The sequence below is a fragment of the Pteropus vampyrus genome, unplaced genomic scaffold (genome assembly GCF_000151845.1).
Source record: "Pteropus vampyrus isolate Shadow unplaced genomic scaffold, Pvam_2.0 Scaffold459, whole genome shotgun sequence".
Classification (NCBI taxonomy): Eukaryota; Metazoa; Chordata; class Mammalia; order Chiroptera; family Pteropodidae; genus Pteropus; species Pteropus vampyrus.
In genome coordinates this window covers 89,332-101,341 of record NW_011889240.1, presented here as the reverse complement: position 1 = coordinate 101,341, position 12,010 = coordinate 89,332, and the positions used below count along the sequence as shown (strand labels likewise).

Here is a 12,010-nt window from a genome sequence, read left to right as displayed (position 1 = left end):
GTATCTCCGAATTGTGAAAAAGCCGAGTCCGGAGCCACGAGGTGGAAGCCGGCAGTGCGCAAGCTTCCCACCAGACCGAGGGGGGCACGTTTAGGGATCTTACGGCGTCGGTGCCCCTGTCTGACCCTCCGCCCCCAGGCAGAGGGGGTGACCTTGGTTTTTAAAGAGCCTATTTGGTTGGCGATATCCCATTGGCAAAAGGGAGAGAGACAGGGGGTTGTCTTTGTATTTCCCCTATTTAACTGGATACCCAGGACACCCATGTACCCCATCTAAAGGGAATTGGTTGTCATTCTTGAAGTCTGTTCCCCAGCTCGAAGTTTCTGGGTTGTCAGCTCTGAATGACAGAATTTGGGTTTTCCAAAATGGGGCTAGTGGCATCTTTAAAAAGAAGTATGGTGGAGAGATTGGGGAATTAGGGTGCGACTTGGTGCTGCCCCAGGGTCAGCCCGCTCCTGGCAGGGGGCCTGGCACTCTGTCGATTTGAGTCGTGGTGCCAAGCCCAGCGTCTGGAGTCCAGGGCCCGCCTGAGCCTCCCCTTCCCCCCCGGCCCAGGTGAACTTCACAGTAGACCAGATCCGGGCCATCATGGACAAGAAGGCCAACATCCGGAACATGTCTGTCATTGCCCACGTGGACCATGGCAAGTCCACGCTGACAGACTCCCTGGTGTGTAAGGCTGGCATCATCGCCTCTGCTCGGGCTGGGGAAACCCGCTTCACCGACACCCGGAAGGACGAGCAGGAGCGTTGCATCACCATCAAGTCAACGTGAGCAGGCTCTGGTGCCCTCTGGCCTGGGGAGGGGAGGGGCTCGCCTGGTGCCCTATGGGGACACACAGTGCCATCACTTTCCTGAGAGGCTTTTGGGGAGGAGCCAGCACCCTGGACCTGGAGCTTTGATCTTTTGAGAACGAGGTTCGATTTAGCGAGTCAGGAAGCTCCGTGGCCAGTGGTAGAGGCACAGTGATGGCTGGCATTGGGCCCTGGAGAGCAGAGGGCTCTTAACCCAGTGATTCCTCCGTCCCGGGGTGAAGGAGCTTTAGCCATCTCTGGAGGCATCTGGGAGGGTGCTACTGGCATCTGAAGATGCTCCTAAACCTGTTATTGGTGGCCCCTGATCCTAGACGTCAGTGGGGTGAGAACCCAAAGCAAAGTAGGTGACATTGCCAGTTCCCTTTACTTGGGAATTTGTGAGTTTCTCCCATCATCTGCTCTGAGACATTTCATCTGGGGCTAGAGGGGGAGGAATGGTGGTCTTGGGGGTTTCTGATCACGTTGCTATTTAGAATTCACTGTGTTGAGTCTGAGGGATCCAGATAGGGAGCTGGACTGGTGGGCTCTGAGGAGCTGGCCTTTGCAGCTGATACTGGGAGGTGGGCAGAGGCCCCTGGTCGGGATGGCTCTTGCGTGGGAAGTCTGTCTCTAGGGATGAGTAATGCAGGGGGCGGAGATGGTGCAGTGTCCACCCGGGGCTGTGGGCCTGTCTCTTAGCTGCATCACAGCCTTGCTGAGGGATTAAAGGCGTCTGTCCTGACCGCTCTTGGACAGGAATCTCAGGTTGACCCGGGGGTGTGGGAGGATAGTCACAGCTAGGCTGAGGTGTGCCTTGCCTCCAGCCAGCTTGTGTCACTCTCTTCAGGGCCATCTCGCTCTTCTACGAGCTCTCTGAGAACGACTTGAACTTCATCAAGCAGAGCAAGGATGGCTCGGGTTTCCTTATCAACCTCATTGATTCCCCTGGGCACGTGGACTTCTCTTCGGAGGTGACAGCCGCCCTCCGTGTCACCGATGGTGCCTTGGTGGTAGTGGACTGTGTATCTGGTAAGCAGCAGGTTTCCTCATTCCTGGCCTGGGACCGGGGCTTGTCCTTCCCCTGGCCGTTGGAGACACCCGCCCCTTGCGGCCCGCAGGTGTGTGTGTGCAGACGGAGACGGTGCTGAGGCAGGCCATCGCCGAGCGCATCAGGCCCGTGCTCATGATGAACAAGATGGACCGGGCTCTGCTCGAGCTGCAGCTGGAGCCCGAGGAGCTCTACCAGACCTTCCAGCGCATCGTGGAGAACGTCAACGTCATCATCTCCACCTACGGGGAGGGCGAGAGCGGCCCCATGGGCAACATCATGGTAGGTCGCCTGCCATCGGGGCTCGGCTTGCTCTGCACGCGCCTATCTCCCTGCTGCGCTCCCCACAGGCTGGAGGACAGGCTGTGCCCATGTCCCCCTGGGGGCTGCCCCAGGGAGCCACTGTTGTGAGTCCGGTTCCCTGGGGGTTCTTGGGAGATATGGAAGTGGGTTTTCCAGGAACTTTGGGGTGACGGGGGCTGGAAGTTTTTGGAGCCGACTTCTTGCAGCAGTTGACTTTGAGGAGGCCGTTGGGTAGGGGGGTGTCCTGCTTGCTGACACAGGCTCACGGGTCGTACGCTTGGGTTTTCCACACATTCTCTGCTTTGCCAATGAAGGGGATGGAGGCAGAGGTGGGCACCCTGTGTGTGATGACTAAACTTTCTTCACTTTGACCTGATGGCTATTGAAGAAATCTGCTGTCTGAGGCACATGGTGTGTAGGGCTGTGGCGGCTGTGGTTTTTGTGTCTCTGTCCCCACTCACAACTTTTTCTTGCTTTCAGATCGACCCTGTCCTCGGGACTGTAGGTTTTGGGTCTGGTCTCCATGGTTGGGCCTTCACCTTGAAGCAGTTCGCAGAGATGTATGTGGCCAAGTTTGCCGCCAAGGGCGAGGGCCAGCTGGGGCCTGCTGAGCGGGCCAAGAAAGTAGAGGACATGATGAAGAAGCTGTGGGGCGACCGGTGAGTTCCATGGCGGACAGCAGATCATTTTACAACGAACCCGCAGAGTGGGTGGGGACCCGCTGGTGGCGATGTGGCTCCAGACTACATAGTATCTGTGGGGTCCTGCCCAGCCTTGTTTTGATGACCCACCTGGGTCTCCCCAACCCCTCTAACCTAGTTGGATCGGCTCTGTCTGCCAGGTACTTTGATCCAGCCAATGGCAAGTTCAGCAAGTCTGCCACCAGCCCTGATGGCAAGAAGCTGCCACGTACATTCTGCCAGCTAATTCTGGACCCCATCTTCAAGGTGAGCTGTGCGTGTGCTTGGGGGATGTGCGTCCTTTAGTCTGGGTGGTCTTCGAAGATCTGCCTGACCTGCTGGGGTCTGCGGCAAGGTGCAGTGGGTCTGGGCCAAGGTCAGGTTCAGGGCGGCTGCCGGGAGGAGAGTTCAGTCCCCAGAGTTCCACTCTGATAAGCTGGGGCCACACAATGGGGGTGATCGGCTGCCTGGCTAGGGGTTAGGGAACATGAGTGGGTAGGCGCGGGCTCTGCCAGCCGGTGAGTCTTAAGTGCTTGTGAATTAAAACATTTACGGTCTGTAAGTCACAATGGGTTTTGTACAATCTCCCGGGGGTTTCCCCGAGGTGGGCTCAGTTGGTGGCAAGTCCTCTGTGGTAAGGGGAGCATCTTCACAGCTTTGCTTAGTCGTCCTTAGTTGGCTCAGCAGGCAGCAGCTACAGGCTTCCCAGTTCATTCCAAACGCACTTTGCCACGTCCCCACTTTAGGTATTTGATGCGATCATGCATTTCAAGAAAGAGGAGACAGCAAAACTGATTGAAAAGCTGGACATCAAGTTGGACAGTGAAGATAAGGACAAAGAAGGCAAGCCGCTTTTGAAGGTGGGTTCGGAGGGACCATCCCTCAGGTCCCTGTGAGGGCTCCGTGCGGCGGTAGGCCACAGCGTGGTTGTCAGGAGACTGCAGATGTTCACGCCTCTGGAAGGGGCTGTGCATCTGAGTCACCTCGACAAGCATGTGACACTGAAGGTTGTGGCGGTCCCCGAGACTTCCCTGTCCTGACCTTCACGGCCCCTCCTACAGGCTGTGATGCGCCGCTGGCTGCCCGCTGGGGACGCCCTGCTCCAGATGATCACCATCCACCTGCCCTCGCCCGTGACGGCCCAGAAGTACCGCTGCGAGCTCCTGTACGAGGGGCCTCCTGATGATGAGGCAGCCATGGGTACGTGGGGCACGTCTTGGTGCTGGGTGGGGGCCCCCAGAGCGGCTGGTGGCTGTGGGAGGAAGGCTGTTCATTGTTTAGCAGGACTGCAGAAGGCCAAGCTACAGGGGAATCACACTTTTTCCTTGGGGGTTTTCTCTTGCCCCCTAGGCATTAAAAGCTGTGACCCCAAAGGGCCTCTTATGATGTACATTTCCAAAATGGTGCCGACCTCCGACAAAGGCCGGTTTTACGCCTTCGGCCGGGTCTTCTCGGGGCTGGTGTCCACGGGCCTGAAGGTCAGGATCATGGGGCCTAACTACACACCCGGGAAGAAGGAGGACCTGTACCTGAAGCCGATCCAGAGGTGAGGTGCCTGGCTGGTCACCTACAACTCAGGGCTGGTTCCAGCCCGCCCTCCCTGCTTGGGGGGCAGAAAGGTGTTAGGTGATGCGCTGAGCCCTCCGGCCACCGAAACCTGGACAGCTTGATGGAGAGGTTTGGGGGCTTGTCAGGATGCAGCCAAACCCCCCGCCTAGTGCTCCTCCATTTGGAACCTAGTTGTGAGCTAGAAGTAGATGTCACTAGTTTCAGGGTGCAGGAGGCGCAGTTTCGTTGTCAGAATCCCAGAGAGCAGGTGCTGACCCGGACACCGCGGTCTTATGGCGGCCCCTGCCCGTGCTCCAGCTGTGGGCGGTGGGACGATGGCACCTCCTTCCCCCCCAGCTCCACGGGGACCAATGGGCACCCCCTCCACACGGCCTGCCTTAGCCTTGCATGGGGGGGGGGTGGAGGATCGGCAGGTGGCGCTCTCTGGTCGAAGCCGGGACCCCTGAGATGGTCGCTTGGGGTGCAGAGTGGAGCCTTGGCCTTAGGCCTTCAGCACCACTGCTCTAGGCAGGCAGGATACTTACAGGTTCTAGGGGAAAGCTTATCTTCTGGCACTCGGGTCCTGGCACCCCAACGCTGGCGCACTGACACCTTTCGTGTTTCCCCCAGAACAATCCTCATGATGGGCCGTTATGTGGAGCCCATCGAGGACGTGCCTTGCGGGAACATCGTGGGCCTGGTGGGCGTGGACCAGTTCCTGGTGAAGACTGGCACCATCACCACCTTTGAGCACGCCCACAACATGCGGGTGATGAAGTTCAGCGTGAGCCCTGTCGTCAGGGTCGCCGTGGAGGCCAAGAACCCAGCTGACCTGCCCAAGCTGGTAGAGGGCCTGAAGCGGCTGGCCAAGTCGGACCCCATGGTACAGGTGGGCAGGCACCCTGGCTGGCGTGCCACTGCCTGTCTGCAGAGTTGACTTCGCGATGGTTGGATGGGAAGAAAGCTTTCTCATGAAAGGGGTTGCTAGTTGTGTGGAAAGTTGGGTGTAAGGGGACCCCCTGCCCGACAGAGCTCCTTCCTTAACCAGAGACTGGGGTCTCTGTACAGGCTGCTTGTCGAGTAGGTCTTTCTAGAAGTTTAAGGCTGAGAGAACCAGCAAAAAAGCTCCGGGGGCCCATTGCTGTCTCCCATGGGCCCTGATGGCTTCCCCATGAACCTTTAGCTGGAGGGGAGCTTGGAGCCTGCGCTCCTCGCAGGTCTCCTCGGTTCCCAGGCAGTTGTCTAGGGTACACGGCCCTGGGGCTGATGCGCGTCTGTCTCCTTCCAGTGCATCATCGAAGAGTCCGGGGAGCACATCATTGCTGGGGCCGGTGAGCTGCACCTGGAGATCTGCCTGAAGGACCTGGAGGAGGACCACGCCTGCATCCCCATCAAGGTGAGACCCGCTGTGCAGACAGCAGGGACCGGGTCCAGCCTCCTTCCTTCCCACGCACTCCTGGCAGGCAGGACGGTCTCACTGTCGTGAAATAGGTTCACACGCGTCCTCAGAGGCTTCGGGTTTGGAGTGGGAGGAGTCTGCTCCCCACAAGCTGCACGTGGAGGCTTGTGAGGAGGGCAGGCGGCTGGCGGCTCCGGTTCTCAGCCTCTGTTTTCTCACAGAACCGAGTTCAGATTTGTCTGCATTCTCAGACCCAGTTTTGGGCTTTGTTACGTGTTTTTTCTTGTTAAGCGCTTTAAACTTATTTTGAAAAAAGAAAATACTTTTTTTGGTTAACGGTTTTTCCACGTGACACACTTAACGTGTAAATGTGTTAAGTGGGATCAGGCTAGTGCCCGCTTTTGGCACATTGCATCTTTTTGGATAACGCGTAGACATTTACGAGCTGAGTGGCTTGGTTTTTCAGCCAGTCGCGTTCGCCATGGGCAGCCTCCTGCGAGGGCGGAGCTGCACACTTGGGATTTACACAGAAGTGAGGTGTGCACAGCTCTGCCATCGGATCAGTGTGGCGTCCAGTTTCTGTGCCCATGGCCAGGCCGGTTCCTGAGCCTTTAAGAGATGCTGTCCCACGTGGTCTCCACCTCCTGCGGGGAGGCTTGACCCTCACACTGAGTCCTTTTGCAGAAATCCGACCCAGTTGTCTCCTACCGAGAGACAGTCAGCGAGGAGTCAAACGTACTCTGCCTGTCCAAGTCCCCCAACAAGCACAACCGGCTGTACATGAAGGCGCGGCCCTTCCCCGATGGCCTGGCCGAGGACATCGACAAGGGTGAGGTGTCTGCCCGCCAGGAGCTCAAGCAGCGGGCCCGCTATCTGGCCGAGAAGTACGAGTGGGACGTGGCCGAGGCCCGCAAGATCTGGTGCTTCGGGCCCGACGGCACCGGGCCCAACATTCTCACTGACATCACCAAGGGTGTGCAGTACCTCAACGAGATCAAGGACAGCGTGGTCGCCGGCTTTCAGTGGGCCACCAAAGAGGTGAGGGCCACTCGGCCTCCAGCCGATGGGTCGTTAGCCTCAGGACATGCACACCTGTGGGGCGTCTCAGGGTCACCCTCTCCTTGTTGTCTGTGCTAGTGTGGCCAATGGTTCTTTCTCTTCAGAAGGTGACCCTAGAGAGGTTGTAGGGCAAGAGGTGCCAGGTCCTTGTGGTTGGGAACCTAGAGGCCGACAGGAGCAGAGCTGGGTGACGGGCCTATTCTCCTGCGGGAGGACTGCAGTAGAGGCAGGAGCTTTATGGTGGCCTCGGTCCTTTTTCTATGCAGGGGGCGCTGTGTGAGGAGAACATGCGGGCCGTGCGCTTTGACGTCCACGATGTGACGTTGCACGCTGACGCTATCCACCGCGGAGGCGGCCAGATCATCCCCACAGCCCGGCGCTGCCTCTATGCCAGCGTGCTGACCGCCCAGCCCCGGCTTATGGAGCCCATCTACCTTGTGGAGATCCAGGTAGGGAGGCTTGGCCAGCTCTCTTGGCTCTGTCCTGCCCCTGCTCAATAGCCACTAATAGCTTTCTATTGCCTGACAGTGTCCAGAACAAGTGGTTGGTGGCATCTATGGTGTCCTGAACAGGAAGCGAGGCCACGTCTTCGAGGAGACCCAGGTGGCCGGCACCCCCATGTTTGTGGTGAAGGCCTACCTGCCAGTTAACGAGTCTTTTGGTAAGTGCCTGCTCTACGAGCTTGTTCTTGTCCTTTATGCAAGGCCTGGAGTAGGCCTGGTGGAGCTAGTGATGCAATCTGCAAACTGACCCCTCCCCGCCTCCCAGACCATCTGGGAGGTGGGAGCAGCACAAGAGTGGCGTAAATGTGGAGGAAGCAGCCCACATCTGTGGACCTTTGAGTCGCTGGATTTGGGAGGCAGATGTAGATGTATGACGTGGTGAGACCTTGTGATTGAGGCCGGCAGAGCAGCTACACTCTGTGGTGCCCAGGCGGGGCGGTGCTCGGCTAGGAGCAGGTCGAGGGGTTGAGCGACGGGCCCAACCTGTTTTGTCTGGACTTGGTGTGTGATAAGTGTCCCTGCCCATCCCCGCAGGCTTCACCGCTGACCTGAGGTCCAACACGGGTGGCCAGGCCTTCCCGCAGTGCGTGTTTGACCACTGGCAGATCCTGCCTGGAGACCCCTTCGAGAACGGCACCCGTCCCTGCCAGGTGGTGGCCGAGACGCGCAGGCGCAAAGGTCTGAAGGAAGGCATCCCAGCCCTGGACAACTTCCTGGACAAATTGTAGGCTGCCCCTCCCCCATGCGGCCTGCCACCTGGGTGCAGCCCCCACGCCAGCCCACGATCGACCACGACGATAAGCCCTCACATTCTCATGACACCTCGAGACTGTCCAGACACGGTGCCGCTCACCCGGCAGGCTCTGGGGCCACTCCGTGCCATCGCTCAACGTGAACACTTGATGCCGTTTCTTTCGATATTTATTTCAGGATTTTAGAGGCAGCAGAAATGCCCTGGCTGCAGGGACTTATTTGGCTGGCGGGGGAGGCAGGATGGGATACTCAACACTTTTTTTTTTTCCATTTCAGAGGGAAACTCAAAATGTCCAAAAAAAGATTTTAAACGCATTAAGAGGTTTATTTGGGTTAAAAAGAGTGGAATTTTCCTCAAGGGAGGAAAGAACAAGCAGGTAGACAGTTCTCTTTGGACAAGCTAGAAGGCAGGAAATCTTGTGCAATGTCACCATGAGCATCTCCAGCTGTATCAGTGCCATTGGAATAATAAATTTGATTATGGTGGTGAGTGTGTGTGTCCACGCAACTTCTTGGTGCATTCAGGCTAGAACGCGCGTCCCTGTGCCAGTTGCCATGGAGGCGGTGATGATTTTGATATGAACAGTGCAACGTAACCTCAAAGTGTGTCATTTGGAAAGTCTCCTGGGCTTAGACTTGTGTGATCTAGAGCAGTCTGGCAATCCTGCCATCTGTCACCCAGGACCTTCCAGTGGAACTGTGATGGAACTGTCTTGCATGGGTGCTGTGCAGAGGGACAGCCACTGGCCCCATGTGGTTACAGGTCACTTGAAATGGGATCAGGGCAGTCAAGGAACTGAATCTTTGAACTTCAGACTACATTTCCATAGTCTCCTGGTGCTGGGGTCACCATATAGGTCAGTGCAGGCTTGGGCACAACCAAGTTGTCCCTGCTCTGGTGGAGGAAAAACCACAACCACACCACGTGCCCCACACGTCCTGCCCAACTAGGTTGATTATTTTAAAGTACCATTTCAAATCTTAACTCTTAGGCTTAATGTAGGACCAAGATCTTTTTTCCCCTCAAGTCCTATCCTAGTGCATGAAGGGAGGATCTTAATTTCATATGGGTAAGCAACACCCCAACTGCTAAGACATCCTTCGCTCAGGATCCATCCAGGGTATACATTGCCTTTTCTTTTGTGCATTTTTAATATCAAGTAGTTTTGCTAGGGATACGAGTATATAAATTGAGAGACTGAACTGCTTTTGTTTTTAACTTCAAGAATTTTTCATCAGTTCTAAATTAACTGACGGCAGTGGCACTTATATGTGGCTTGCTAATAGTTTCAAGTCCTTTTACAGCTGTCATTCAGTGATTTCCATTTATAGGGGCAGACATCTAATTGACTATGTCTTCTTGTGTAATGACACCCAAACATTGGTGTGTTAGAAATATGTGTATATTTGTGCTTCTGTGTATTCTCTACCCATAGTTCATTTTATTTGTGGATTTTAATTATTGTTTTTGTCGTTTTAGGACAGCCAGCAGTTCAATTTTTTTTGGTGTCAGGACCCCTGTACAGTCAAACAGTGAGGACCCCAAAGAGCTTTTGTTTAAATGAGAATACCTACTGGTATTTACTGGAAATAGAAATTAAAGTTGAGAAATTTAAAAAGTAATAATTGATTATAAAATAACCCATTACATGTTAGCATAAATTTGGGGGGAGAGGCAGGGGGAAGCCCTTTATTTTCCAAAACGAGTACCATAGTTCTAAATTTCTGCTAATCTTCGAAATCTCTGGTTTACTAGAAGACAGCTGGGAGTCTTGTGTCTGCTCTGTATTAAACATTTCAATACATTATTTTGGTTGACTTTATATGGAGAGACCCTTCCTCACTCATCCCATACTTGGAAAAGAGAGAAGCATTTTAATACCTTTTTTTCAGATACTTGTAAACATTCCTTGATAGAACACTCAAGCTCAACAAGTGGTAGTTTCTTAAAGATAAATTACAATGTGGCATTAATGAACTTTTCATACTGTTAACGTCAAAATTCATTGGTCTGTGTCTGTGGCCTTGCCACCCCGAACAAGCCCAATCCCATCTGATCTCGGAAGCTAAGCAGGGTCGGGCCTGGTTAGTACTTGGGTGGGAGACCACCTAGGAAGACCAGGTGCTGTAGGCACAAAAAACAAAAGAATTGCAAGCTAACAAGGTCCTTGCAATCTGTGAGGTCAACCAAGGGTTGCCTCACCAAAAAAAAAATTGTCTGGCACTTTGAGTCTTCTCCCTATGCATGATTCTGTGACATCAAGCGTTGGTTATTTGGAAATACTGATAAACCAAGTTTGCAGCTCTGAGATGGCACATTTCATTAAACACTCAAAAATCACATTTGTCGATTAATTTCGCCAGGAAAGTGTTGAAGTATTGGGAAACTGTCAAGCAGGTTTTGAAATTTTTAATTTTTGCTTGAAAGCTCAAATGATTGCCATTGGCAACCATGACTGTCAATTGTTATCCTCGAAGTGACGGTTTGAATTTGTTCATATTTGAGAAAATGCCCGCCAAATATACAAGTCTGAATTACTATAGTTTGTCAGTTTTTTTCAAGTAAAAATGATGTTCTAGCTCCTCATTGTGTGGGCTGTGCATTAGAATACACTGCGAAACTTATAAAGAATACAATGTGGAAAGGGAGGAAAAGCGGATAACTTTAAAGTGGACAAACCTGACAACACCTTGATCTGAGTGACCAAGGTCAACATCAACAGCGAGTGATAAGTCATGTCGATAGCATGGACCCTGGATGTGATGTGATGAAAATGGCACTTGACCACTTTACCCAACACCCCAGTCTAACGATGAGGAAAACATCAGATGCCCCAACTGAGGGAAATTCTACAAAATACCTGACCAGTCCTCAAAACTGTCAGTCACTAAAAACAAAGTGCGAAAACTAATAGCTGAGAGGAGCCTAAGGGATGACTAAATGTCATGTGGCATCTTGGATGGGATCTTGGTACAGAAAGAAGACAAGGAAAACAAGGAGTCTGAATAAACTGTACTAATAGATGTAACAATGAGATGTAACTGGGTATGGAAGAAGGTGCTGCTGTAAACCGAAGTGTCCGTAATTGTCAGACGAGAGTGGAGGACGGCAAACTCCAAGCAGCAGAAACAGTCCGTGCCAAGACCCCGGGGTAGGAATGAAATGTTTGAAGTCAGAGGGAAGGTAAATGGGGATGGACAGGAACGAACAAGGAGAGAATGACAAGATGATAGGACAGTTAGCAAAGGCCAAGAGACATGGGATCTCGTGTTGGATAGCATCTGAGGTGGTTTAGCATTGGCTTTGGGGTCAGGCCTATCTGGGAATGAATCTCAACTGTGCCACTTATTGGCTATGAGATTTTGGGTGAGTTACTTAAGCTGTGTCTCAGTTTTTCCATTTGTAGAACGGGGGAAATATTAATATATTTTATCTCATAAGGTTGCTGATTGGTACATACTAAGGCTCAGTAAAAAAATTTTTTTTAAATCAACTACCTTGAGACAAACAGGAATCTCAGAAGGATCCTCAAGCAGGAAAGGCAACACCCGGCTAACCTCATATGCATTTTTACTCATGTTTTTGGAAAGCGGGTAGCATTTTACTGCTAGTCAGGGACTAAAGCAGCCTGAGGTCCACCCCAGGAGCTGCCATGCCGGAACTGGGCCTTGGATTCGCCTATCTTGTGCCCCAGACAAGCAGGACGAAGAATGCAGGACTTATTCAGCATCCTCCTCCTACCTTCAGGACCCCGGTCAGAGGAGAGCGGGCGGGGCGACCTAGGGACCGGAAGTCGACCTTTTACTTGCGTAAACTTTATCGGCGTCCGTTACAGCCAATCAGTTGCATAAATGGCTAACCTGTCGACCAATGGTGAGGCGGCATCCGGGTGCGGCGGGCCGACGCCGGCGGGGGCGGGGCG

The 12,010-nt window shown here is 53.6% G+C and overlaps 1 protein-coding gene, 1 non-coding gene and 1 pseudogene across 2 annotated transcripts; all 3 read left to right on the top strand.

Annotated features, from left to right (window-relative positions):
* Window positions 1–535: 535 nt before the first annotated feature.
* On the top strand, window positions 536–8,577 carry EEF2 (eukaryotic translation elongation factor 2). The gene is made up of 14 exons (XM_011381908.2): window positions 536–770; window positions 1,642–1,823; window positions 1,913–2,124; window positions 2,626–2,804; window positions 2,987–3,092; window positions 3,572–3,685; window positions 3,887–4,025; window positions 4,176–4,371; window positions 5,004–5,262; window positions 5,662–5,769; window positions 6,457–6,810; window positions 7,098–7,280; window positions 7,360–7,492; window positions 7,869–8,577. The coding sequence occupies exons 1-14, from the start codon at window positions 589–591 to the stop codon at window positions 8,060–8,062; spliced, it is 2,541 nt and encodes an 846-aa protein (XP_011380210.1). The 5' UTR covers window positions 536–588; the 3' UTR covers window positions 8,063–8,577.
* LOC111732432 lies at window positions 2,486–2,550 on the top strand. The gene has a single exon (XR_002777547.1). It is a non-coding gene; the product is annotated as a small nucleolar RNA SNORD37 (small nucleolar RNA).
* A 1,525-nt stretch (window positions 8,578–10,102) lies between the features above and the next one.
* On the top strand, window positions 10,103–10,221 carry LOC111732429 (annotated as a pseudogene).
* Window positions 10,222–12,010: the final 1,789 nt, after the last annotated feature.

Bases quoted from the DNA above. Each gene is read 5' to 3' on its own strand.
- EEF2 (XM_011381908.2), top strand. From the start codon at position 589: ATGGACAAGAAGGCCAACATCCGGAACATGTCTGTCATTGCCCACGTG. The intron at 2,125-2,625 runs GTAGGTCGCCTG...TCTTGCTTTCAG, and splicing joins GCCCCATGGGCAACATCATG to ATCGACCCTGTCCTCGGGAC. The intron at 5,770-6,456 runs GTGAGACCCGCT...GTCCTTTTGCAG, and splicing joins ACGCCTGCATCCCCATCAAG to AAATCCGACCCAGTTGTCTC.